The sequence below is a fragment of the Pezoporus wallicus genome, unplaced genomic scaffold, assembly GCF_028554395.1.
Source record: "Pezoporus wallicus isolate ANWC-B61680 ecotype Strahan unplaced genomic scaffold, APGP_CSIRO_Pwel_v1 contig_8376, whole genome shotgun sequence".
NCBI classification, from domain to species: Eukaryota; Metazoa; Chordata; class Aves; order Psittaciformes; family Psittacidae; genus Pezoporus; species Pezoporus wallicus.
Window position 1 is genome coordinate 408,496 of NW_026641603.1, and position 27,652 is coordinate 436,147.

The 27,652-nt window shown below is 57.6% G+C and overlaps 3 protein-coding genes across 3 annotated transcripts in view; all 3 read right to left on the reverse strand.

The window, feature by feature from the left end:
• The window catches only part of REXO1 (RNA exonuclease 1 homolog), a 38,855-nt gene extending 37,747 nt beyond the window's left edge, over positions 1 to 1,108 (reverse strand). The window contains exon 1 of the mRNA XM_057424501.1: positions 871 to 1,108. Coding sequence (XP_057280484.1) covers positions 871 to 1,057 — 187 coding nt within the window. The 5' untranslated portion in view covers positions 1,058 to 1,108. The remainder of the gene's footprint in view (positions 1 to 870) is intronic.
• Positions 1,109 to 9,299: 8,191 nt separating this feature from the next.
• On the reverse strand, positions 9,300 to 14,586 carry ABHD17A (abhydrolase domain containing 17A, depalmitoylase). Its single transcript, XM_057424541.1, has 4 exons — positions 14,070 to 14,586; positions 11,889 to 12,083; positions 11,067 to 11,246; positions 9,300 to 10,209 (listed from the first exon to the last, which is right to left on the reverse strand). Exons 1-4 carry the CDS (start codon positions 14,381 to 14,383, stop codon positions 9,984 to 9,986), a joined length of 915 nt encoding a protein of 304 aa, XP_057280524.1. The 5' UTR covers positions 14,384 to 14,586; the 3' UTR covers positions 9,300 to 9,983.
• Positions 14,587 to 18,981: 4,395 nt separating this feature from the next.
• LOC130607452 (AN1-type zinc finger protein 5-like) lies at positions 18,982 to 27,235 on the reverse strand. Its single transcript, XM_057424539.1, has 6 exons — positions 27,086 to 27,235; positions 25,936 to 26,109; positions 24,416 to 24,509; positions 23,186 to 23,304; positions 21,534 to 21,644; positions 18,982 to 19,780 (listed from the first exon to the last, which is right to left on the reverse strand). Exons 2-6 carry the CDS (start codon positions 26,084 to 26,086, stop codon positions 19,632 to 19,634), a joined length of 624 nt encoding a protein of 207 aa, XP_057280522.1. The 5' UTR covers positions 26,087 to 26,109; positions 27,086 to 27,235; the 3' UTR covers positions 18,982 to 19,631.
• Positions 27,236 to 27,652: the final 417 nt, after the last annotated feature.

Sequence of the window (27,652 nt, forward strand, 5' to 3'; positions counted from 1 at the left end):
AAGAGTTGCTGGAAGAACTGAGGAGAATAGCTCAGTAGCTCTTTGGTAGACAGGCTTTGAGAAGCCTCACAGCACTCCATGCCTTACTCCAGTTCTCACGAGGGGCTCCAGCTCACCACAGCCCCACAGGGCAACCCATCAGGACTGGGCTAGAAAACCCATCTCCTCCAGGTCCCCAAATCCATGCACCTCCTGCAGGGATGTGACAGCACAGTTATTGTCAGCAGTGGTTTGCAAGGCACAATGACACCTAATTGCCACGTGAGCCAGGTTGCCCGGAGGGACAAAGAAAGGGACCAGAAGAGAGCTGTCCTCCTGCAGCCTCCATCAGGCTGTCCTCAGGCAAGCAGGTACTTTGTAAAGCTGCTCATCACCTCCCCTGTGTCAGATAGCAACTGCAGGATGCCACCGATGATGAGGCGCGGGAGGCACCCGCCTCTCTCACACCCAAAGGGGCAAAAAAGCCCCTTCAGACCCTCCTCCAGATGCAACAAGAGGTGACAAGCAAGGGCCCAGAGCGCGGGCAGGGCTGAGCACAGGCAAACACAAGAGCTCAGGGGCAAGGGGGACGCACCTGGGTGATGGGGATACACCGCACTCGAGAGGGGCTTGAGGGGGAAACACGAGAGCCCCGCGGCCAGGTGGGATTTAGAGGACTCAGAGGCAGATTCAGGCCCTGGAGGGCGGGCGGGCGTGAGGAGGAGGAAGGACACGGTCCTGCCCTTGCCAGGGGAGGACACGCTCCTGCTGCGGGGTAGGGACTGGGTGGGGAGCGGCGCAGGGCCGGGACCAACCCCAGTCCGAGCAGGGAGAACGACAAACGGAGGGGAAGGAGGTACCGCGGCCCAGGGAGCCGGGCCGGGGCCGTACCTGCGCCGTGACCGACTGCGAGCCCCGAGACGGGGCCACCGGAGGCTCCGCACCGCGCCGCCGCCGCCGCCACCGGGGGGTGCCGGAAGTGGCAGTAGGGCCGGCGGCAGGGTGGGCCCCCGCCCGGCCCCCCGGCGTTGAGGAACGGGCAGTCGATGCCGCGGAAGTAGCCGGTGGATCTCAACATCCCGCCGGCTGCGGGGCGGGGCGCGGGGCCGGGGATGGAGGAGGAGCGGGCGGCGACAACGCGCTCCCGCCTCACACCGCCGGTACCGGCCCCGCCGCCATCTTGGAACTGCCAGGCCCAGCAGCGAGGCCCCCGCGACGCCGCTGCCCGCACAGGGCTGCCCGCAGCGCGCCTGAGCGCGGCGAGGGGCGGGGCCACGGGGCAGGGCGGGGCGAGGGGAAGCGGCGGGAGCCTGAGGGGATAATGGCGGCCGCGGGGCGGCGGAGGCGCTGAGGGGATGCGGAGGGAGGTTGGGTCGCGTGTGGGGCGGCCAATGGCAACCTCATGGAGCTGGGTAAAGCCGAGTGCGAGGTCCTGCAGCTGGGTCGGGGCAAACCCAGGCACAGCTGCAGGTTGGGAGGGGAAGAGATTCAGAGCAGTCCTGAGGAGAGGGACTTGGGGTGTTGGTCGGTGAGAAACTGAACACGAGCCCAGAAACCAACCGTATCGTGGGCTGCCTCCAAAGGAACGTGAGCAGCAGGGCGAAGGAGGGGATCCTGCCCCTCTGCTCTGCTCTCCTGAGACCCCACTGGCAGCACTGGGTGCAGTGCTGGTGTCCTCAGCACAAGGACATGGAGCTGGTGGAGCCAGCGCAGAGGAGGCCATGAGGATGCTCAGGGGCTGGAGCAGCTCCTGCATGGAGCCAGGCTGAGAACGCTGGGGCTGTGAAATACGAACTCAGTCCTCTACACGAGATAACAATGTTTTATTGAGGGACAAAGTCAAAGCAAAAGCAACAGCGCTGCGCGCATGACAGGAGCCAGAGGCGCAAGTGGTTAGTGTTTGTTACAGGTTTATATACTTTCACTATTACATTAGTTACATGCATATTCATAACTCCCGCATAGAGGCGGGGGTTATTATAACTAGCTCCAAGAATTTATTATCATAAGTCTCCTCTTGGCGTCTGCGCACGGCTCTGAGGTGATTGTGAGCAGGGGGCTTGAGGATGAAGTAAGCAGTCTTCCTCACAGTGTACTTCTCACCTTTGTCACAATTGGTCCCCCCCAGCAATCACACAACCAGCTATAGCTGTAATTATTCTGGTAACTAGCAAAGATTTAAAGCAGTGTGACCTTCCTGCAAAATTTATTGCAGGATGGGCAGACAAGGAGTATCTCAAGGCAGCAGATGTTCAGGAAGCTCTGTCTCAAAACTAACTGATAATGAGAAGGATGGTGTGAAATAACTCATTCATGTTTAGTGGGGCCACTAAATCCTGTTCTCTCACCACAGGCTTACAACACAAACATTGTTCTTTAAAACTAAAGGTACTTCAGAAGACTGGTGTGAAACAATTAACCCATGCTTAGTGGGGCCACTACATTCCACACACTTACAACATAAACATTGTTCTCTTTCTGCCACCTAAGTTAAGCTTTTTAGCTTATGCAGGACTCTATGCAGTCTCTATGTTTTCCAGGCTATTTAGCTTATGCAGTACTCTATGTTTTCCAGGCACCAGCTTTCCTTATATCAAGCCCCCCCTTCTTCTTTCTTTTACCTTTACAAATTCTTCTGCTACGTGACTCCGCTTTGGTCAAGCGATCTGAACCTTTCTAACTTGTCTAGTCTTGTGTCTTTAGTGAGTTTTGTTTCTGTTATTATAAACTGGTTCAGTTATATCCACATAACCACACCTATGATTAGTGAAAGCCAATACATTTATGTGTTTATCACAGGGCTGTTCACCCTGGAGAAGAGAAGCTGCGTGGAGACCTCAGAGCAGCTTCCAGTGTCTGAAGGGGGCTGCAAGGATGCTGGAGAGGGGCTCTTGAGACAAGGAGGCACAACAGTACAATGTAATCAGTTCTAAGTAACGTTAAGTTTGATGGCTCTGGAATGGAAAATAGCTGTGGTGCTTGAAGGTAGATGACATAGTTTTAGGTCCTTAGGATCTTAGTACAAAAAGTGCATGAAAAGCAGAATAGAAGAACGGGACCTGGGGATGGGGAGTACGTGGGCCTAGCAGATGTCCAAGGTGGGCGCAGTTTAACTGATAAGTAGAAGGACAGGAAGGTTGCTATGTCTGTAATGTTAATTAAGCTGGTTATGAAGATTGGTGGGAAAAGTAAACGACCCTTAAAGACCGCCATCCCACTTTTGTGTGCGTGCCGGAAACCGTCTGGAAAGTGATGCAGTATGCCCAGTGACCGTGTAAGGATGGCCTGCATGACACACGTTAGGAGGAGCTATCTCCCATGTCTCCATAAAGAATGCCTGCTTGAAACCTTTGTTGGTGAGTTTGTTCTGGAGTTTTCTCTGAATCACTCTTCATCAGGGACTGGAGCGGTAGGACAAGGGGTGATGGGTTCAGACTGAAACAGGGGAAGTTCAGGTTGGAGATAAGGCAGAAGCTCTTCCCTGTGAGGGTGCTGAGGCGCTGGCACAGGGTGCCCAGAGAAGCTGTGGCTGCCCCATCTCTGGCAGTGTTCAAGGGCAGGTTGGACACAGGGGCTTGGAGCAAGCTGCTCCAGTGGAAGGGGTCCCTGCCCATGGCAGGGGTTGGGACTGGAAGAGCTTTAAGGTCCTTTCACCCCAACCCATTCCATGATTCTTCAGGCAGTCACCACACTCGTATTTACCACTGGGGAAACTTAGGCACATGGTAGCAGCAGTTCGATGTGGAGCTGGCCAGGGAGGGGGTCATGCAGGCAAGAGGCATCTGCAGCTCCTGGGTACCACCCGGCACTGCCTCTACCTTGAGCTTCCAGGGCAGGGATTCTCCACCTTCAGCAGGCTGGGGAGGCCAGCAAGTGAGCCAGCCCTTTGGAGGAGAAATCCCATGATGTGGAGCCAGAAGCTCCAGTCCAGAGGGAAGGAGTCATCCGGGAAAGCCTCATCCCTTGTGAAAGGAGAGATGGGAGATAGGGCAGTGCAGGGAGTCAGCTGGACGATGCAGAGAAAGGCACAGAAGGAGCTGTGCTGTGCCCTGAGAGAGGCCAAGGGAAGGTTTACAGAAGCCGTGGTTCGTGGCAAAACCAAAAGACAAACCCCTTTATTTCCACGGCATCACAGCAGGGTGATGCTGCTGCCCATTGAGTCCAGGAGCTGAGGACATCAGGAGAGGAACCCAGCACTGCACCCAGCCAAAACGCAGGGCAGGGTGAGCAGGACACTGATGCCCGGTGCTGTCGGGTTTGGGACAAGCAGCAGCTGGCCCTGGGACACCTTAAAGCAGGACCCACAGGAGATGAGCAGCTCCTCCAGCAAGAGCCGACACAAGGTGCTTTAGTAGGTAGGTACCTGGGGAGGGCTTGCACTGAGCATCCCTACACACACTCCTACCTTCCCCAAGGACTGGAAAAGCAAGAAGCTGGTTTCCCCCCACAAAAAAAAAGGAAGCACTTTTATTTCTGTGGTGGAAATAAATCTGTTTTACATAACTTCAGCTGTAGGGAGAGGACTGTGCACAGGCACACACTGAATAACAGCATTTCCCTTCCATGTACTTCTCACCCCGCTTTCGCTCAACTCCCAAGCTGGCAAAATAAACCAAAATAACATAAAATAATATAAACCATTCAATTCTGTCCAGACCTGGAGGATCCCATATGGGAAAACTGCCTGAAATGGGTTCAGGTTTTCACTTCCCCATATGGGAAGGGCAGCTCCCGTAACTGAGACCAGCTCCCGGTTAGCAGCACTGGAAGTGGTCCCGAGGGTCCCTGCACACACGAGGTGGGGGTCCTCTGAGAACAGTCCCCCCCAGATTCACCCATCCGGGTGGATCTGAGCTGTGACTGATGCTCTGCTCCCCAACGTGGCTCACATCCAACAGCCAAATGCCCCAGCTAAAGGAGACAGGAGAGGTTTAAGGAGGGGAACAACCTCGGGCAGGGTTGTCACAGGTCCTCACATGGGACAAAGGGCAGCACAGAGGCATGTGTGCCAGCATCCCTAAGGATGTGGGCACCCCTCAGGAGCGAGGGCTGTGCTGGTGGGTGCCCCTCTCCTGGCTTGGGAGAGTCAGTCCCTACATCAGGGCTGCACCCACCACCACCACAGCCCCTTCCTGGGTACCTCACACTGTGGTGGGCTTCACCAGCACACTGGGACTGAACAAAGGATGCAGCCCAGAAACATGGCTCCAGACCTGCCACAGGGGATGCTCCTGGCTTGTGCCTCAGGGCAGGAGGATGGATCCAGCCCTGGGGCACCCAAACCTCTGGAGAGGCCCCAAAACCTTATCCCCACCCCTCAGCCCAGGCCCAGCCACAGGCAAAGCGGGTCCCTGCCTCCCCACCACGATCCCCACCCTGTGATAAACCTGTGGCAGGGTGTATTGGGTTGAGGTTTTGATGGGGAAAAGAGCCAAAAAAGAGGAAACGGGATGGAGATGCTCATGTAGCAGCAGCCTCCCTCCTTGCAGACATTCGCCTCTCGCTTGGTTTACATGACTCTATAAAAGCACCTCCAGGGCACGTTTCTGCTCCCCTCAGTGGGGGGTTCAGATTTTATCTGCATCCATGTGGGAGTTTTCCCATTGTCTTCCTCAGAGCTGCTCCGATGTCCTCATGCCAGGTTGTCTCTTCACAGGGATGGGCCTGTCCCAATGCTCCTGGCATCCCATCCTGGTTGGTACATGATCCTCAGGTATCCTGCCATGGCCCATATGGGAATCCTCCCTGGCCCTGCTGCAGCATCCTGCTCCCTCCCCAGCCCCTCCATTGCCAGAGGTGCTCCATGACACCCCACTGCCCCATCCACATCCCTGGGCAATGGCGTGGTTGCTGCATCCCACACTGCCCAGTCCCTACCCACTGGGTATCACCCAGCCTGGGAAGGATGCTCCACCCCCCCAGGGGATGCTTTGTGCACCCAAAGGGGATGCTCTGCCCTTCCAAAGGGATGCTCCAGCCCCCCAGGGTGCTCCAGCCCCACTACAATTCATCCCCCTGCCCCATATGCATGGTCCTGCATGTCCTGTCCGGGCGTTGTCGCCGCAGGGCTGTGGCACCCGTGGGCCTCCCTTCACCGTCCCAGCCTCCAGGCATCGCTCAGGCATAGGATGACAAAGGGAAGCTCACAGGGGCAGGGGCCGGCCCCGCACTCCTCCCGCCGAGTGCTCCTGCAGAGGAGAAACAGAGGAGGGGAGGGAAGGGGTTGGGGGAGCTGGGGAGTCTCCGGCCAGCCCCACATGTGCAGCCCATCGAGCTCCCCCGCAGCCCTGATGCTGCTTCTCCTGTCCTGGCGATGGTTTGGGACCTGTGGGGTGCGAGTGAGACACACACAGGGGCAGCGCTGGCTTCCCTGGGGGGCTGCACATGGAAACCCCCGCTATGGGGGTGAGGAGTGCAGAGCCAAAAGAGCAGCACGGTGGTGCACACGCATGCAGGCACATCCACATGCGTGTGTGTGTGTGCGCACATGTGGATGTGAATGCGTGTGCAGGCCTGCGTGTGTGTGCTCATGTGTCCGTGTGCAAGTGGTGTGTGCACACATGTATGTGCACAGCGCAAGCTGGATGGGTCCATCCCACCCTTACCCACTCACAGCTCCAAGCTCCACCCCCAGCACAGGGACCTCTGGGGACCGCTGGGCACCCACCACCGCTGTGTGTCCCCCCCCCGCCACAGAGCAGGGTGCTGGGTGCCCCCCCCGTGCTCCTACCTCCCCACATCACGACTCCACACTCGCTGCCTCTCACCAGGGAAGAGCAGGGATGCTCCAGCGCCGCTGCTGCTCCAGGGGCAGGGACAGAACGGACTCTGCTCCCCCAGAGCTGTCCCCAGTGTCCCCACACCAGCCCTAGGTCACTGCTTCACGCACCTGCTGCCAGCGCATCCTCTCCTCTCCTCTCCTCTCCTTGTGGCTCCTTGTCCCCTTCCCTCCATCTTAGCCAGTGCCATGCAGAGCCCCTCACCTGGCATCCCTCCTCCAGCACCCTGCCCTCTCCCCAGCCTGACCACTGATGGGATCCTTCCCCTCTGCCCTTTTATACTGTCCTCATTCATATGACAAGCACGTGGAAAACCAGAGCAGAGCTCGGAAAAAAGCTCCTTAAGATGCTTTAATGCAGTTTTCTGGGTCCCATGACTGAGCTCGGCCTGTGAATGGGGTCTCATGACTGTGGCATGCAGGCCCTGGCCATCAAAAGCCTCATTTATGCCCCAAAGAGACTTAAACCCCTCTTGGGCAGTCAGCTGGTGAGCCCCACGTCCCCATGTTCAGCCTGGCTGCGCTGGCATCGCACCTCTGCTGAAGGCACACGGCAGTGGGATCCCAGCCTTCCCACTGTGGGATTCCTGAGATGCCCAGGATGTTGTCCCCTTATCCACAGCCACACATGGATATCCATGCACACGCATGCAACCCGCAGCCCAGCCATGTCCCTGCTGCCACAGTCATGGGTGCAGGAGCTGCCTGTGCTGCCGCCTGCCCTGTGCCTGCTCTGGCTGATGGAGGGACTTCGGGGACACTGAGGCTGGATTCTGCCTTCCCCAGTCCCCGCCAGGCACCAAACCCCATCCAGGGCCATCCCCAGCTCCTTTCCTTCCCCATTTCCTCCTGGTGCTCCCAAGCCCTGGGGACACAAGCACCATCCTGATGGCCATGGACCAGTTTGGCAGCACTGGTGGGGATGCTGCGCCCCAAAAAGTCCTCGTGCTTTACAGGGAGCCCGCACCTCATGTACGGATTAGTGCTTCTCCTTCCTCACTCCAGCTGCTTGGGCCTGGGTGAGGACAGAGCCTGAGCCCCCTCAGTCAGGAACAGGAAAGGATCCAGACCCTAAGAGCTCTGATCCCTAAGGATGACGGATCACAGCCCTGGCTCCCCGCCGCGGCGGGGGCAGCCGGCTCACTGGGCTCCCATGTACCTGAGCTGGGTCTAGCTGTGAGCCCTCAGGCTGAGCATTTCTGTCCTTTCACCTTTGATCACAAACCGAGACGCCACAAACCCAACCTCAAAGCACCCCAGCACCCCCTGAACCCACGCACCAGCCCTGAGCCGCCCCACTGGCAAGGCATGGCCTGTCGTCGGCAGGAAACAGGCAGCACTAAGAGGATAAAAATACCCCTGGTGCAAACAACACGTCTCTGTGCAGGGATTAGGGTGCTGGGGGCTGCTCCAGCCCTGCTGAGCGGGGAGCCCGCCTGGGTGACCGCGGTGGCTTTGGCTTCCAGCACACGCGAGCTGAAAGGCTCTAAAATCACCCGGCAGCTGCACGGGGTGAGCTGGGGAAGTGAGGGGAGGGGTGGGGGGATGCTCAGGGAGAAGACAGGCATCGCATCCCAGCTCCTGACCCCCGGAGAAGGGGGGAGACCACCAAAGGCCCCAACATCCAAATCCTCTTCTAGCTCATGCAGAGCCCCAGCACCAAGGGAGGGTCCATCCCCCTTCACTGGAGCAGCCTGCCCCGGTCCCAAGGGGAGGGGAAGGTTGTGGGGGTCCTGTGCTCCCCATCTCACAGCCCCCCCAGCTCCCAATCCCAAGCAATGGGTGCATTTGAGTGCTCTGAGCCCCACCACAAGGCCCCTGACCCCCCCCCCCCCACTAAGAGCCAGCTAAGGAGATTACCACTCCTCACATGAGCCACCAGCCCCATGGCCTTGCACCAGGGAGGGGACAGGGAGGGGTAACTGGTGCCTGGGAGCCCCATGAAGGTCCCTGTGGGTGCGGGAAGGAGCAGTGATGCTTTGCTCCTTGGGTTGGGGCAAGGAACATCCTGGGAGCAGGAAAACACCTGAACACTTGGAAGAGCTCTTCCTGGAGTGATTTCCGAGCAGGCGCCGATCCCAAACCCCAGCATTCTGCTCTTCTGTGGGGCAAAACACAGTGGGATGCACCCCCCACACACCAGGAATCACAACTGGAGCAGAGCTGGGCACAGAGCAGGTCAACACCAAGATCTGCTCCCCTCAGAACTGCCCTGCAGCTCCGGAGCATCCTTCATCCCCTGCCCCAGTGGCCCTGGTACACCAGGAGGCCATAGGGATGTCCCCATGCCACCCACAACCTCTGCTCCCATGGGATCCCTTAATCAAACAGGACAGGAAATCATGGGGGAACGGGCCCCCATCATCCCCACAGCCTGATTCAAAGAGACAACAGGGAAGAAAATGGGCTCCATCCCACACCCATCCCCATCTGGCCACTCAGCAGAGGCATCAGCCCATGGGAAAGCCAAGGGGCCAGAGCCCGAGGGGCTGGGGCCCAGGGAAGCCAGCTCAGGAATACCCAGGGAAAGGGCACACACGTGTAAAACATTCAACCTCTGCTCTTTATTCAGTGCCTGGTGCCCTCGCCCCATTTCCCAGGGGTACAGAGGAGGTTTTCCAGGGATGACCTGAACATGGGGAGCGCTCTGAAAAGGCAGAGCAGAGCCAAGCTGGAGGGGGTGTGGGACAGGGGGGCACCTCCACTGTGTGTCCCCAAACTCCCCTTGGGGATATGGCTCTGCCCCAGGCACGGGGGGAACACCAGGCACCCCAGTGCCACCACTGGGAAAGCTCAGTCCAGAGCAGGAACTGCCACGTCCTCCATCCCACCCTGCAGCGATGCCAGGGAGGGGGCCGGACCCCCCGGCCCTCTCCAACTCGCCTTATTGCTATAGTCAGAGCAGCAGAGCAGCCAGGAGGGATTCAGGAGTTCGCTGGTTTAGGAGAGGGGATGAGGACGTGTCCAAAGCCAAGGATAGGCCATCCGATGGGCTCTCATCTTTCTGAGGAAGGGGGAAGGAGGGAGCTGCCATCCCTTGCCAGCCCAGCCAGTGGTGCCACCAGGAGGGAGCAGAGCTGTGCTCGTGTCCAAGAGGGAACGCACCATCCACTCCAGGGCCTCCTGCCCTCTCCTGAGCCTGCAGCTGAAGCTGTACAAACTCACTGCACCTCCAGCAAAAGGGACTGGGGAGGGACAGTGAGAGCCCCCCCCATCCACCCCATGGCTAGTTGCGTTGGCTGGCCAGCTCCTGGGAGATGAATTTCCGAAGGCGCTCGAGGTACTGGCTGTAGAGTTCAATGTCATTGTGCCCGGCCCCGTCCACCCACAGCGGCTCCACAGCCTTGGGGCAGCGTTCAAAGAGGGCCAGGCCGTGAGAGAAGTCGATGACTTCGTCCTCCGTGCCGTGGATGATGAGGACGGGAGAGGTGATTTTGGAGATCTTCTCAATGCTGCCAAGAAGGTGGGTGGGGAAGAGATGAGAGGGGGTAAGTACAGGGATCAAGGCACGCCCATTCCTCTTTCCCCCCCTTACCTCCCAAAACACATCCCCTTGGGGAGAGGGACCAGGAAGTGCTCTTTGATCCCACCAGAGCACTGGGACATGGAGCTTCTGCCAAGGAGGAGCTCCAGGACAAGATCTACCCAGTGTGAAAGATGAGGACCAGACAGCAGTGACAACAGCCCCATGGGACGCGATGGAGGCCGCTGCAGGACAGCGTGAGCACAGACCCTCCCCGTTCCGAGCTCAGCCGTGCCAGGCTTTGAGTGGAAGCTGTTCCCAGCACGGCCCCAAAGGCCACATGAGGCCATCGGGATGTGGAGCGTGGGCTGGGGGCTCTCAGCCACAGCTTCCGGCTCAGGGACTGTCCCTTGGGCCCCGCTGTAAGGGAGAGGTGAAGCTTGAGCTTGTCCTGCTTCAGTGCTGCCTTTCCCTGCCACTGCCCTGCCATCTGCAGAGGGGGAAAAGCCCAAGGGGGAAGAGAGGGAACCCTGGGGCTTGTGGTAGTTGACAAGGGGCCCAAAGCAGGCAGGCAAAGACTGGGACAGGATGCCCAGGAGGTGGCACCATCAGGGGGACATGCGGCCCTCACGCTGGGGCATGGTGACCCCACGGCGGGTTACAATGCCCCAGAGGGGACCAACACAAAGCAAGAGGATGCAATGGGTATGTTCAAGCCTGCCACAGGGGACAGGTCCATGGTTTTCACCATAACCCCTCATGGCTAGGGCTGGTGTCCAGGACAGAGCTGGTGTGGACACTGCCCCTGCAGAGCTGACCCCTGTCCCTTCTCCTCAGGCCACTCACTTGGGGAAGGCATCGAACCAGTAGGTCTTCTTGGTCTCAGGGAAGGCGACTCTCATGCCAGAGGTGAGCGGTGAATGCAGCACGATGGCAGCACACTCGTAGCGGGATGCCAGATCCACTGTGGGCACCGTGCCGATGCTCTGGCCATATAAAATGATGTTCTCTGGGCTGATCCCATACCTGAGAGAGGAGGGACCAGGTCAGCACCCAAGCACCAGTGTCACATCACTGGGAGATACAGCCCAGAGTGTCATCCTGCTCTGGTCACAGCACCCTGCAAAGCTTCCTGGGGTGGGCGAATGGGGCTCTGTCCCCTCTGCCTTACCCCAGCCCCTCACAGCAGGGCACAGAGTAGCTCCCCTGCACCCCCAGAAGGACCAAGGAGCAGCCAGGGCTGAGCTGCCAGATGAGTTCTGAGGGTTGTCAAGGCTCACTCTTGCCAGTAGAAGCGTTTGTGGAGCCCACCTGCAATGGGCAGCCCCCATTGCCTGGGCCACACTGCGAACCAGCCCCGGTTACAGGCAGGACAGAGGAGGCAGAATCAATCTCAGCGCTGCACCTTGAGCCTGGTTGGGGAGCCAGGGCTGAGCACAGCCAGGGGAAGAGCCTGGGAACAGCCTGATGGGGAGCACAGCTTGTGCCAGCCCCACTGCAGCAGCATCCCTGCCCCTCTGGGCTCCCCTGCAGCTGCTTTCCGGCCACCCCTTCCCGTGACAAGCGGCCTGGGTTCCCTTTCTGGGAGATTTCCTGTTTTCCAGGCTGCGGAGCCCAGGCTTTTCCTGGCAGCAGCAGGAACGTGGCCGCTTCCCCTGCCCCGCTCACCGCGTCCGCAGCGCCTGCCACGCGGCGTCGATGTCGGAGTAGAGGTTCCTCTCCGAGGGCTTGCCCGTGCTCACGCCGTAGCCTGAGTAGTCGTAGGAGAAGATGTTGCAGTTGATGCGGGTGCCCAGCCCGATGTAGAAGCTGCTCATCTGCCCCAGGTCCACGGCGTTGCCGTGAGAGAAGAGCACCGTGTACCTGCAGCGCAGGGAGAGATGGGCAGCGAGGGTTAGCGATGGACCCTGCCCGGTCCCACCAGGAGCTCAGGGACAGATGTGCCAGGACATCTGCTTCAGAGATTGAACCCCAGGACACCCCTGACACCTCTCTGGCCACCACCGAAGGTTCTCAGAACACCCCCAATCCAACCACTGGTACCCCTACCCTCCTCCCCACCCGGGGCCCAGCAGGAACAGGCAGCCTGAAGGCAGGAGGATTCTGTTCAAGATTTGGAGTCTATTTTTGGTAAAAAGCTCAGGATTTGGGGCCGTTTGCCCAATGGGGATTTCAAGTAAGAATTCTGACAGTGATTTTTTTTCTCCTCTCCTGAGCCTGGCAAGACACCAGCCGCTGGGAGAGAAGTGAATTGTGGGAGTGACAAGGCACAAGAAATATCCACCATAAGAGGAAAAACAACGTTCATCCTAAAAATTACAACTAATAGTGTATTGATGGAGGCTTGGCTCTCTTCCGCAGCTCTGCAGGGATCTGCTGAGCCCCCACAGATGGTCAGAGAGGTCCATGTCCCAGCCTGGATGCCCCAGCAGGAAGGTGGTGACAGGACAATGAGAGACCTGATGCCCCTGGAGAGTTTGGGAGGGCTGGATCCGCCCCCCAGCCCTGCAACCTGTGCTAGGAGTGGGGCCAGCGCTGAGCCTCGCCATGGGCAGGCAGATGCGGAAGCAGAGCAAACCCAACGCCAGATTCCTCTCTCCAAGGACCTGTGGCATGGGGAGGGGGACAGGGGATGTCCCCAACCAGGCAGCCTGCAGAGGCCTCCTATAACACAGGTCTCCAAACCCCATGAAAGCCACCCCCCCCTCGCCCCAAGCCCACTGGGTGGGTTTGAAGCCCTTGGCAAGCTGAGGGCAGATCCGGGCTGGGTTCCCCCACACAGAGGTCTCTGCAGATGCTATTCCTTGGAGGGTGCGTTGCTCCTGGGAGGATACCAGTGCCATGGGCTCAGCTGGGTGCTGCAGGCTTGGGGACCTGGCCTCCCTCTGCACCTGAACCCCCAAGCTGTGCCACCAGCGTGGGGAGCAGCTGCCAAGTCCCCTCCTGTCTGCAAACAAACCCCTCGTGCCCAGCCACCAGCAGATGGAAGGAGGTCTCCATCCCACATCCCTCTCCAGCTTCCCAGTTTACAGATTCAAGGGGGTGAGGCACAGATGCTCAGTTCACAACTGGAGCATTATAAGAACATAAAAAGGAGCAGCTGGAGGCCACGGAGATGCTGTGAGGGCTGGAGCAGCTCTGTGCTGGAGCCAGGCTGAGAGAGCTGGGCTGGGGCAGCCTGGAGAAGAGAAGGCTCCTGAAGGGGAGACCTGAGAGCAGCTCCAGTGCCTGAAGGGGCTGCAGGAAAGCTGGAGAGGGGCTTGGGACAAGAGATGTAGGGACAGGACAAGGGGAATGGCTTGAACCTGCCAGAGGGGAGACTGAGATGAGCTCTTAGGCAGAAGCTCTTCCCTGTGAGGGTGCTGAGGCGCTGGCACAGGGTGCCCAGAGAAGCTGTGGCTGCCCCATCCCTGGCAGTGTTCAAGGGCAGGTTGGACACAGGGGCTTGGAGCAAGCTGCTCCAGTGGAAGGTCAGAACTGGATGAGCTTTAAGATCCCTTCCAACATAAACCATCCCATGACTGTGTCACTGACATGATATCAGGGGGCAATCTGTGAGACAGCCCAGGAAGCCCCAGCATCACTACAGCCTCTGGCTTTGCCTCTGCTCCCGGTTTAACCCCATTCCCAGCTGCCACAAGCCAGACCGGTCCTGGGAGCTGAGCTGGCAGAGGATGCCTCCAAACCCCTGCGGCAGGGCCAGCGAGGCTCTGGGTCAAGCCAGGGCAAGGAGGTGGCACCCAGCTGAAGGAGAGGAGTGGCAGGATGGCACCATGCCCTGCCAGCACTTCACCAGCCAGGGTCAAACCCCAGCACCAGCGCCGGGCAGCACGTCCACAGGCAACTCACCTGGCTCCTGGCACGCAGCGGACGTACATGCAGCCCACCCGGTTCCCTCGGCTGCTTTTGGTGACGAACACCTCGATGTTGTCCAGCTCCCGCTGGGAATACTGGAAATCCGCCCGGTCCTTCAGGTGCAGCTTCCAGCGGCCCGCGGCTCCGCCTCGCAGGGAGCCGGTGCTGGTGCTGCCCACGGGCTCCGGCTCGGGCACCACGGCGTAGGTGGGCTCCGGCGGCAGGAAGGCCAGCTTGGCGGCGATGCGGCTGGGGCAGGGCGGGCAGCAGAAGAGGCAGCAGAGCTGGCTGATGGACAGCCCGTTCATGACGGCGGCGAGGCCAAAGGCAGCTGCGCCCGGCGCGACGGAGGATCCAAACGGGACAGAAGCCGCCGGCAACAACGACGGCCCGGGGAGGCCCGTCCTCAGCTGGCCCTGGGCTCGGCTGCCGCCAGCAGTCCCCCCACGGCGCCGGTTGGGGCTGCGGCAGCCGCCATGCCTGTGTCCGTGGGCAGCAGCGGTGGCCTGCGGGCAGGACAAGGCAGGGTGAGGGCTCTGCAATGGGCACCCCCTGACCCGCGGATGGGGACAAGCACACAGCTCCCATGAGCACATGGAGCGGGCTGAGGGCCCCCCTCCAACACACACACAGAGCCGCTGCTCACAGCGCCCACGCTCGCATTCAACCCACGCACACCCCCTCAAAAGAAGCCGCCTTCAACACCTCCGAGCCCACGCAGATCCGTGCCGAGGTGGGAGAGGACAGCAGGAGCAGACCACACGCTCCACGACAGCCATGCAGTTGGTGGTACAAAGGACACAGCCCCGCCGTGGCAGCACGGGCGTGCGGCAGGAGCACCCAGCTCCACAGGGAAAAGGGGAGAAGGGAGAAAAGGAGGGGAAAAAAGCAACTATTTTCTGCAAGTTTGGGCACAGGCTTGAGCTGAGGAATGTCAACCAGCCCACAGCCCCAGGAATTCGCTCCATCTGCTTCCCAAGGGCTAGGAAAGGGGAGGAAAGGGTGGAGGGGGGAGGCCTCCCGCCCAGCCATGAGGCGAAGGCATGTGGCATGGAAATACCATAGAATCCCAGATTCCATGGTTTGGGTTGGAAGGGCCCTTAAAGCTCCTCCAGCTCCAACCCCTGCCACGGGCAAGGACCCCTTCCACTGGAGCAGTTTGCTCCAAGCCCCTGTGTCCAACCTGGCCTTGGGCACTGCCAGGGATGTGGCATACTCAGAAGGGATGCCCCATGCCCCGGTCCCGCTGCAAGCCCTGCGCTTCAGAGCCTGGGGCTGAATTTGGATCCCCCTCGTGTTTGTGCCCATCCACAGTGGTGCCGGGGCTGGTGGCACACGGGGACATCACCCAGCGCCGTGCCAGCGGGACCTTGGGCACCCACAGTGGAGCAGGGCGTCCAGTGCCTGCAGACCTGCACGCTGGGCTGTGCGTCCACACAGGCAGAGGGAGAGAGCGTGAGGCTGGGGACACGCAGCCCTGCCTGCCCCATGGGACCGGCTCCACGCCCCACACTACACACCCCAGCACTCCCCCACAGCCAGAGGGGGGGGAGCCACATGGCACCCACTAACCTGAGTGCGATACACACACAGTGACCACTAACCTGAGTGCGATACACACACAGTGACCATGTGGGACCCCCCCAAGCACACAGTGACCGTGTGGGACCCCCCGAGCACACAGTGACCGTGTGGGACCTTCCAGGGACCATATGGGACCCCCCCAAGCACGCAGTGACCATGTGGGACCTCCCAGGGACTGTATGGGACCCCCCCAAGCACAGTGACCATGTGGGACCCCCAAGCACACAGTGACCATGTGGGACCCCCAAGCACACAGTGACCATGTGGGACCCCCAAGCACACAGTGACCATGTGGGACCCCCCAAGCACACAGTGACCATGTGGAACCCCCCAAGCACACAAAGACCGTGTGAGACCCCCCAAAGCACACAGTGACCATGTGGGACCCCCCAAGCACACAGTGACCATGTGGGACCCCCAAGCACACAGTGACCATGTGGGACCCCCAAGCACACAGTGACCATGTGGGACCCCCCAAGCACACAGTGACCATGTGGAACCCCCCAAGCACACAAAGACCGTGTGAGACCCCCCAAAGCACACAGTGACCGTGTGAGACCCCCCCAAGCACACAGTGACCGTGTGGGACCCCCCAAGCCCCATGGCCACCAGCACCGCGGGTCCCGCTCCGACCCCGCCAGCGCGGGCGGACACAGCAGCAACCAGCGGGGACCGAGGGAGGGTTTGGCCCTTCAGGGCCTGGGGGAGCTGCACAGAGCTGAGTACGGGCAGTGAGGGCACTTCTGTCCCCTGCCAGCACCGGGCACAGGTACTGCAGCAGCACAGAACCCCCCTGTGTGATCCTGCCCCTCTGCTCTGCGAGATCACCGCTGCAGCTCTGCGTGCAGTGCTGGGGTCCTCAGCACAAGGACGTGGAGCTGTTGGAGCAAGTGAAGAGGAGGCCATGAGGATGAGCAGGGACTGGAGCAGCTCCTGCATGGAGCCAGGCTGAGAAAGTTGGGGCTGTTCAGCCTGGAGAGGAGAAGCTGCGTGGAGACCTCAGAGCAGCTTCCAGTGTCTGAATGGGGCTGCAAGGATGCTGGAGACGGACCTTTATCAGGGACTGGAGCGATAGGACAAGGGGTGAGGGATTCAAACCAGAACAGGGGAAGTTCAGGTTGGAGATAAGGCAGAAGCTCTTCCCTGTGAGGGTGCTGAGGCGCTGGCACAGGGTGCCCAGAGAAGCTGTGGCTGCCCCATCCCTGGCAGTGTTCAAGGGCAGGTTGGACACAGGGGCTTGGAGCAAGCTGCTCCAGCGGAAGGGGTCCCTGCCTGTGGCAGGGGTTGGAGCTGAATGAGCTTTAAGGTCCCTTCCAACCCAAACCATTCCATGATTATGATTGTCCATGGGCAAACTGAGGCACACAGCCCCACAGCCGCTCTAGAAGAACCCAGGGCTGAGCCAGCACCAGCATGGGACAAATCCATATCCATAACAAATCACCCAGAGCATCCAAGCAAACTAGACTGTATTAATATTTACACTTACGAGGAGGAAGGGGACAAAAAGGAAGAGGTGGGTGGTGGAGAAGCAGGTGGCTGCCTTTTGCCACGTGGGCTTTCCTGTTGCATTTTAGGCTGGAGCTGAGGAACAATTCCTTCCCCAGAGGGTGCTCAGGCATTGGAACAGGCTGCCCAGGGCAGGGCTGCAGGCACCGTCCCTGCAAGTGTTCACACAGCGTGGAGACGAGGCCTCAGTGCCATGGGTTAGGGGTGGCCTTGGCAGGGCTGGGTTGGACTGGAGCAGCTTAAAGGTCTTTCCCAACCCGGTTGATTCTGTGATTCTATCCGCAGGAGCTGCTTCCCGTCCCCAGGACTCACAACCCTCGTGCGATGCAAGGGGAGGGATGGGTGCACTTCCTCACGGCTTTCCACCCCCTCAGGAGCCATGCCTCATTCTCCAGACTCCGGCTGGCACCGGGCGCATCCTCGCTCTGCCCCGTGCCGCCGCTCGCCTGCTCCAGACGTGACGCCAGCGTTAACCCAGAGGCAAAGCCGTGAGGAAGAGGCTGGTGAGAGGCAGCCTCCGCCCGCGCTGCCAGGGACTTGCATCACCCCGAGAGGTCTGAACCCTCCCAGTGAAGCCGTCTGACAGCGCCTGCTGCAGGAATCAAATGGGGAAAATGGAATCTTGGGAACAATACACCCACCCCCACCAGGGCACAATTCCCATGAGGAAACCAGCGCAGGGAAGGAGTTGCCATGACTCCCCCAGCTGCTGGTTCTGCCTCTGCAGCTCTGCTCTGACACCCTTGTAGGAGCTGATGCCAAGGGAAACACTTCCAAAGAGCGGGATAGCCACAAGTGGGGCAGAACCTGCTGCTTTTCCCCTAGGAACCATCAGATTTCTCTGCTGAGAGCTCTGTGGCCTCAGCTCTACTTCTCTGTTCCTCTGGAGGAGCCTCGCAGGGTGGTGCAGACCTTGCATGACCTAAAGGTGGCTTTTGTTGCACCCCAAGAGCCACTGCCTGCCTTGTGCTGCGTACCTGAGCCCCACGGTTCCCTTTTCAATAGCCCAGAGCTCTCCACGTTCTACTTGAGCGCTACTCACTCTGTGCCTTTTGAGGTACTGAAGTCCTCTGAGCATGTCTACTGGACCTCAAAGCTCTCCTTTTGCCTTCCCATGCACCTTGGAGCCCTCCCTGAGTCTTCCTGTACCCCAAGCATGAGCCTCAGTGGGTCCAGAGCCCCCCAAGGGACTCTCCCTGCTCCCCAGGGCTCCCCATGGGCTTTCCTGGAATGGCTTTCAGGAAAAAAAGCCTGTGCTTCTGGGCACCCAAAGCCCCTCCGTGTGACTCCCCACACACCCTGCAGCCCTCCACATGCCTTTCCCTGTGCCCCAAATCCCTCTGTCCAGCTTTCAGAGCATCCTCTTGCAGATCTGGCCCTGCCTCTCATCCCATGGGGCCACGCAGCCAGGCGAGAGCAGTGCAACTGGGGGGCTTCCCAAGCCAATGCAATGCACTCATCAGGGAGAAAGGCTCTCACAGTTACCAGCAGAGCCCACGGGGAGGAAGGGACACAGGGACAGGGAGGGAAGCAGAGGTCTGGTGATCTGAGCTTTGTGCACAACCCCAATGAGAAAGGAAGGGGAGAAGGCAGGGAGCAGAGGGGAGAGGAAAGGTGACAACAAACCTCTCCTGGGAAGTGGCTGGTGGTTACTCAGGGGGTGCTGAAGCACAGGAGGCTGGGGCAAGGGTATCCTGCAGCCCAGCCATGGCCCTGGAGCCTGGAAGGCTCCCTCCCTGCTGCCAGAGACACGGGGAAACGAGCAGCACTTCCCCAGAGGTCCTGACCTGCGCCAGGAGTGCATCTACATCACTTCAAGCCACAAAATAACTTTACTGTGCCAGTATTCTGCTGCTTAACCACCTCGGTGCTGCCACAACAGTGTCGCAAAGGGAGGGGAAGGGTACTTAGAGCATTAAAACTACAGAATCATCTTTTGTGCATCCGAGACCGAACACCTCTTGGGGAGCAGAAGGCAGCCTCGCTGCTGGCGTTGCCCAGCTCCCACTCCTACACCCGCCCAAAAGACCCTGGGGCAGAGGGAAAAGTCCAGAAGCTGCTCATGGGCTCCGGCTGCGAGTCCTGGGAGGTTCGCGGGCCTCGGAGCTGCTGGCTGAAGGGAAAGGCAGAGCCTGGCTGCCACATGCACAAACCGCCCCGGTGAAGACAAGTCCGAAGGTCTTAGCGTTGGAGTGGCGGGGCAGGACAGTCCCTTTTCCTTTGGGAAGCTGGTTGGGAGCAGATCAGCTGAGCGGCGGCTGTCGGATGGGCAGGAAGGGAAAGGAGGAACACTAACTGTCTGCCAAGGAGGTGCGAGGAATCCCCATGTCTGCGTGCTGGTTCGTGTGTGCTGCTGGAGTCCCCATCACACCACGGATGGCGCTGGGAGGAAGAGGAGGAAGGCTGGGAGGAAGGGGAGGAGCACCAGGCCACCTGGCTGCAGTTCGAGCTGCTCAGCCCCCTTCACAACTTCTGGATCTTCTCGGCGATAACAATGGGGTTCTCCTTACGGATCTTCTCAGCAGCTTCTGCCTTGTAGTCATAGGGGCAGGCGTGCATGTCGGAGTACCGGTGGATGGCACAGAACAGGTTCCCGCAGCGGCAGTCGAAGCCTGAAGGGAGGAAGAGCAGAGAGACAAAGCCACTGAACCCACAGCCAGCCATACAGGAAGGCAGCAGGGCCCCCCCTCTTCCCTGCCAGGCCTGGAAGCCCCACTAATGCACAAAGAGAGACAGATGAGGGAGGGGGGTTCTGTCCCCAGCTGCTGCAAGGGTCTGCGTGTGGGGGGATGACCACAAGTGGCTCTTTGCTTTCCTCTGGCTTAGCAGCTCCCCTCTGGTCAGCCCCAGCTGTCACAGCAGGGGCAACGCTCCCACAGCAGCTGCTCTCCATGCTTTCCCAGGGACAAGGGACATGCCAAGGACTGCAGAGTGCCAGACTGCTGATCCAGCCCTCCAGGCAGCCCGAGCTGGAGCCGAGGCCCCCGAGCCAGGCTCCCCTGGCGTCACGCAGCAGCATCTGAGCTGACCAGCAGCAAGGCAGCAAGCAGCAAAACCCTTCACCTCATTAGGATCACTTTTCAGCTATTTAGGCTTCAAAATCCATACTTTAATCACTTCACTTGGAGACAAGGCTGTGCAGAGATGCTGCTGTTACCACAGCACACCAGGAAACCGAGGCAGAGAGCACCACCTTCCCAACTACAGGCTGTAAATACCACAGACACCTTGCTACGAGGTGCCAGTTTACTCCTATCTGAGAAAAGCCATTTTATCCTGAATGCCCTGAATTCACAAGGAATTCTCTGCAGGTTGAGCCTCCTAAAGGAGAGGAATCTTCTCATGGTTTGAAGCCCTTAAGGAAACACTAATCCAGGAAAACAATCCTCCCTGCACAGCTGAAGGCAGAGCACCCTGCCCAGTTCCAGGCTTAGAAACCCACGTTTATTCTAGGACAGGGTCCTCCAAGCTCCAGGCAAGCTTGGGATCCCCAGCCCAAGCCCTGGGCAAACCTCCCAGGCCAGACTCAGCTTCCACCAACGGAACCAAAGCACATTTTGCAGTCCCTGGCTGCTGAACACTCCAGGAGAGGTGAGTGCTCCACTGAACAGCATGACTGCACAGCTCTGGGGTTCCCCTTTTCCAGGGAAACACTGAATGCCAGAGTCAATTTAGGGGAATGATGTTCTTATTAAGAAACCACAGCCAAGTTAATTGCTTCGCTTTCCAGGGGCAGTTTTCCTATTGATACCAGTCACCTGACACCATCTCAGCACCTCTCCCTTCAGCTTTCCAGGCTGAATGCCAACAGCCATCCTGCTCTCAGGAACCTAACAGTGCATTCACAAATGGGATGAGTTTTCGAGTCAGATTTTCAGTTTGGGTCTAACTCAGTTCCCGTTACTATTATGAAAACTTTATCACTGACTCCAAGAGGAACAGAACTGGATCTACAGCGAGCACTGCCTCTGCTTCTGACAGAATACACAGCGAGTGCTGCCTTTGCTTGTGGGATCAGAATTAGATGCACAGCGAGCACTGCCACTGCTGCTAGGAGCAGCTTTTGCCAAGCAGTTCCATCCAGTTCCGCAACCCTGCATCCAAGGGCTGGCAGGGAGCAGCGGATTCCCCGGGATACTGCCTCAGACAGCACTGTCCTGTCCGCAGGTTGGAGTTTCCCTCCCTCTCCCTTGCAGCACCATGTCTTGTGGATGTGAAGTACTTTTTGGAGGGGTACCTCCAGGCACTGACCCACACTGACCCTCTGAACACAGGCAGCATCAGAGCAGGGGCAGTTCTGTCTGCAGGACTATGAACCCAGGCTACCTGGGCCACAGGCAAGCTCTCCCACAGCCAGGGTCTTACCAGTCAGCCCTATCTTCTTGCGGCAGGTGAAGCAGCGATTCTTCTTCTGTTTGGGTTTTTCTGAGGCTGCCTTGCCCTCAGCTGTGTTCTGGGGTGTTTCAAGCAGAGTACCTGAAACAGAGGCCAGAGTTGTACTACCCTGCTTGATAAACCAAGCAACCCATTCAATCTATTACAGAAGATTTGCCTTGTTCCACCAAGATCTACACCCCACACAACCTCATGTTTTCCCTCTGTTTCAAATTCCTTAATTCCAAGGCTCAGGAACACCAAAAAAATATTATGGTTTAGCTATGGCATACATACGGTAACACAATGCTGTTTAGCTCTGGCTGACAAAAGGTAAGTAGAATTACCTTATGCTTGCCATAGCGTCTGGACAGTCACTACAGCTTAGCTGATGTACAGTAATCAACCACATGGCTGAGCCTAGAGTTAATCTTTGCAGGGGGAAAAAAAAGTTAACCCCTTGTAAGTACTACTAATTATTTTGGCTGACTCTTATGTAAGTGTTCCTCATATGTAGGTCTCTGAATGCTTTACGCAGATACTCATCGCTGCCTCTAATCTACCAAAAGGAAAACTGAGCCCTGAAAGCCAGATTGTTAAAGGTCACTGATGCTTAGCAGGATTTCCTACAGTACCTAAGCAGGTTAGAGAAGTCAACAGGAGGGAGGAGCTCCAACTGTTAGCAGATACACACCTGCAGCGCAGACTGCTCTCAACAACAGGCTAAGGAGACAGTCAGAGGCAGGGAGTGCTTTGTGGATGTGACCCTAAGCAACTCTCTAAACATCACACAATCAGGAGAAAGGGGCAGATCTTCCAAGCCTCTTTTGTCACATAGTCTCTCATCCTCCTGTTGTAAATTGTCCCCTCGGCTTGCAGAGAAGGGAGTGCCAAATCCAAACTGCACAGTCATATGCAGTGACTAGAGCCTGGGGGTTTTTTAGCAACCAAAAACTCCTGGGGTCTTTTTTTAGCTTTCAATGCTAGCAAGCTGTCAGCTGAACTAAAGGAAGGTGTCTCCAATGCAGTGTCACTTGGTTACGGCTCCGCTGCAACACAATGGCTCACCCTGTAACTCATCAAGGAGTGGAGGATGTACCCTGCTGGGTAATGACACCCCAGCTCCTCTAGCACTTCAAGGTACCCACTTGGCAAACAAAGCAACAGGGTTTACACTGCCCTCTGAGGGGCAGGGATGCCTCCCAGCACACAGGGTGACAACTGCACTGTCACAAGCACATCTCCTCTCTCCCAAGACTCTGCTGGGATCCATCTCCTTCCCTCCCTCGAGATGGCAGGGAACTGCAGCCAACAACAGCCGTGCAGCAGGCTGTGGGCCGCTCTGGGCTCTCTGCCATTCACTAGGATAGGCGTCATGGAAGATTATCCTCCTGCCAGAGTCGAGGGCTGGCAGCTACTCAGCCCTCAGCCCACAAAGCAATCTCTATCGGCCTGCCCTCAGGCACAGCATTTTCTCTCCTTCCTGCCTCGGAAACAGCTCTCTCCTCAGCTCTCCTGCAAAGGGCACCTTTAGGTAACAACCCTCTCCTGGAGTCAGTGGCCAGTATTGTACCTGCTGCTCAAACCAACTTGTGAGATCGGTGTCCTTCAGACTGGTGCAAAGGCCAAACCAATCAGTCTACCTGATGAGGAAGATGCTGATGAGGCTTCTTCTGTCTTGATGAGTTCTTCTGTCTCACTGCTGTTTTCTTCTCTGGATATGCTCATGGCCGTCATCTGATGGGTCACAGGAGTCTGAGCACTGGGAGAATTTGCAACAACCAAATAAACCACAGAACAAATACAAGTATTTCCTTTTGATGAACAGTTATGTGGGAGATGCCTTCAACCCATGAAGTTAATTACATTATACTCAGAGGTAGCTCAGGAGCACAGCAGGCAAATTCCCCTTGAGATCTGGGATCAAAGTTCTTCATATACCAAATAAAATATGAAATTGAGTGAGTCTGTGATGATCTCAGTTTCCTCTTCCACCCAACTATATCTCAAAGCCAAGGCAACAGCCCATCCAAACAAGTCCAAGAACAGGGAAACAGAATTATGAGTCAGGAGTGCAATGGTACAGCTTAATGCAGTACTATGTTCCTTCCTATCAACTGTGACCCTAATCCTGCTGTTGCAGCCTCCAGACTGGATCATCACCAGGTCCTTTCACTTAGGACTAGCTTAAAATGGAACAGTTTAACACAGCTAGTGACAACATGCACTGGTTCCAAGAGAACCAGGATGCCACTTCTGACCCTTTGGAACCTGACTATGCATCCTCTATGCATTCCTATGGAGCCAGGCTGAGTGAGCTGGGTTTGCTCAACCTGGAGAAGAGAAGGCTCCTGAAGGGGATACCTCAGAGCAGCTCCAGTGCCTGAAGGGGCTACAGGGAACCTGGCGGGGAGCTTTGGACAAGGGCCTGTAGGGACAGGCCAAGGGGAATGGCTTGAACCTGCCAGAGGGGAGACTGAGATGAGCTCTTAGGCAGAAGCTCTTCCCTGTGAGGGTGCTGAGGCGCTGGCACAGGGTGCCCAGAGAAGCTGTGGCTGCCCCATCCCTGGCAGTGTTCAAGGCCAGGTTGGACACAGGGGCTTGGAGCAAGCTGCTCCAGTGGAAGGGGTCCCTACCCTTGGCAGGGGTTGGAGCTGGACGAGCTTTAAGGTCCCTTCCAACCAAAACCAGTCTGGGATTCTACGATCATGAAGGACATACCAATCTTCCAGATAAACCAAGGTCACAACAGTGCTTGATTCAGCCTGCCTCACAGATCCCCTTGGCCATACTAAGGATGAGAACCTACCCCTTGTGTCCCAGAGCTGGCTTTTAGCATGGCTATAGATCTAACCCCCAGACTGTGCCCTTACCTGGCTTTTGCATCCTCAGGGCTGGAGTCTCCCTCCACATGCTGCCCTGCAATTGAATCCGAAGCCACGGGGCTGCTGTTGGGACCACTGGATGCTAAAAAGACAAGATAACAGTCTTGGTGAACTCTTAAGAATGTCAGCAAGTTCCCCGGGTGCTGGACAGCCAAGGAGAAAGCAGGATGAGGGCTTTCAGCAGGCTTTTCACCTCCTGCTCCTTACCAGGAGCTGGGAGGGTGCAGCCCTGTTGGAATCACTCCTAATTTCCCTATTTTTATACTCTCCCTCCCAAATCTGTGCATAGGTTTCTATGGGGATAACACATCAAGGCTAGACAGACCTGGCCATGAACCAGTGCAGCTACCTACTCTTATGTTAGATCAGGAATGAGTTCTTCTAGCAAAGAACTGCAGGTCTTGTTTATGGAGATCTCTGTGGCTCCTCAGGATCCATTAGCTCCCTTTTGAGGGATAAGGGTTTATCACAGGAGTTGATAAGGTGTGCTGAATGCCTTCTATTACTGCACAGTTTCTAATATCTGGTACAACCTGACTTCAGCCACCCATGACACCTCCAGCATTCTTTTATTCCCCTTCTTCTCTGCATTGCAAATCACACACTGCATCAGCATAAATCGCTATAAATGTCAGTATAGATCAGTATATCCTGTCAGTAGAAATGAAAGTGCTGCAGCTCCCAACATACCTGGAACCTAGCGTTACTTTGCAACTTCTCCAAGGTACAAGAACCAGATCCTCATCTGCTGAGAGGAGCTGGCTTCAACAGAAGCATGTTCATTTATGTCAGCCAAGGATCTAAGTCGGGGTCTTTTGAAAGCTCTTCATCATAAGAGCTGTGTTCCTAATACATATTTTGGGTGGGTCATTCAGGAAAAACCATTATCACACTCAGGAACAAAACTGGAAGATCTCCAGAAGGGGTTTCTCACTGTCATGGCAAAATCTGTACACGGGGCATCTGCACAGGCTCTCAGCCAAAGAAGATCCTGCTAATGATGGCAAGTGCATTCTTTCTGTGCACTTAGCTGCCTCCCAGGTGATGTGTCAGCTACGTTTAGCTGCCAGAAACAAAGCTTTTGTGTCATTGCTTTTGACTGTCAGCTCTCCTAAGAAAAGAGAATTAATACAAAGGTTTCAAATAAAGTTTCCTTCCAGGGATCTGTCGTGGTTCCCAGCAGTCAGTGTGTGACTCAGGGAGCAGGAAATACCTAAAAATCACTGTTAGCACAACGAAGTTCTCCAGTTTACTCAAGGTGCTGACTGGGATGGAGCTTCACAAACAGCTGGGACTGGGAAGGAAACAAATGATCCCCTTACAGGGAACACAAGCGCTCAAAGGCTCGGGTCTTTGATTTAGGAGCTTGGGTCTGCACAAAAAGGGCAAGACGTGAGTTCTCTAGGAGCAAATCTGCCGGTGGCCAGCACCAGCGCCATGCTCTAGCCCACTTCCTTGACACAGTTTGCACCCATTTAAGACAGGTTTCTCAGACAAAAACCCTCTACCTGGGGGGCTTATCCGGTCACTGCTCTGCTGTCTCTGGAGAAACTCCTTGTAGCAAACAGAGCACATCCCGTTGGTCCGGGGGCTGCCATAGAATCCGCAGCCTGTGGTACACAGCAGAGGCACCTGGGTCTGGTTCGTCTCCTGAGCCATCCTGGATCCTCCGAGGTGCTGAGCTGCAAACAGGAACACAAATGAGAGGGCTGTTAGGGCCGGAGCGCTTGGTCATTGTACGCTGCAGCTGATCAGGAAGGAGCACAAAGGATCCAGAGGGAGCCCAGTTCCTGCGGGGGCACAGCACCGCAATCCAAGCCCCCTGACACAGGATACCCTCAGCTCAAAAGCAGCCACAGGATTTGGGTCCCAGGGCCTTGAGCCACTCCAAAAAGCCAGCAGGAACCGGCTCCCAGGACTCAAGAAGAGCCCCCATAGCACGACTAACAACTCCTGCACACACCAAAACAAAGAGGGCCCCCCGCCAGCCTCGTTAGTCCCGTTTCGCACTCCCTGGCGTCTGTTTTCATTTCAAGCCTGCTTTAGTTTATTAGCTCTCAGGAAGATGATGCAAGCGCTGCAAAACGAACCCACTGCCTCCCTGTTCAGACATCCTCGTGTGCTTCCTGACATACGCTGGCGGATAAGGGGAATGTTAGCGCAGTCAGGCAGAGAAGAAGGATAAGGTTTCTTCCCAGCAGTGAGATGCGGCTCTGGAACACCTTCTCAGGGGAAGCAGCAGACACAGGGAAACCTACTTTTAAAATCAAACTTAATAATGTCTCTCTGGATCGCATGCAGTCCTCTCCAGACCCAGGAACGGGCCCCTTCCAGCCACACATGATGTAGCATCTATATGGCACTGCACTCCTTCAAATGAGAACCGTAAGTGATAACTGCCAGCACCAACAAACACCAATTCAAATCTGTGCCAACAATGTGGCTGTGGCTGGCGCAGCTTCAACAGAGGACAAGGGGAGAGGACAACTGCAGGACCATGGCAGGTGTAGGTGGCTCCAGGCTGTGAGCAACAGGGATCCCCTTTGTGGGATGCACCAAGTATCCATCACTTCACAGCTCGCTCTGCTGCTTCCTTTCACACTCCTACAAACCTTGCTGCACCAAAGGAATAAAACAACGGGAACACGAGATAATTACCCTCCCAGGAGCACTGCTGTGGGGTGGAAGCCGATCAGGTCTGGGTTATTCCTCCTTGTCCTCAGCTTGGTGATATGAATCTCCGCTCTGCACCGGGGGCTCCGCTGGCAGAGCTCAGGCCAGTGCTCCCATTACCAGACCAGGAGCACTTCCCGGCCCAACCCGACCTCTGCTCCTCTGCTTCGGCACCGGCAGCCCCGGGAGCCTCCTTTGTGCCGGAGCCGGCAGGCTGAATCCCCACGGAGGTAAAGGGAAGGCACCCGCTGCCACACACGGGCCAGGCTTCAGCTGCTTCTGACGCTGAGCGTCCCTGAAGGGAGAAAGAAAGCGACGGCTGCGGGCGAGTCCCGCTCCCCCCGCGCCGCTGGCCCGGGGGCGGCCCGACCGCAAACCCCCTGCCATGAACCGCGGGGGAAGCCGAACCTGCCCCGCTGCTCCGCCGCCGCCGCCGCCGCCCCGACACCCCGGCCAGGGAAAGCCGCCGCCGCCACCCGCCCACCCCGCACCCCCCGGCCGCGGGGTCCGCTCGAAGGCCGCTGTCGCCCCGGCGGCCTCTGGGTCCGTGCC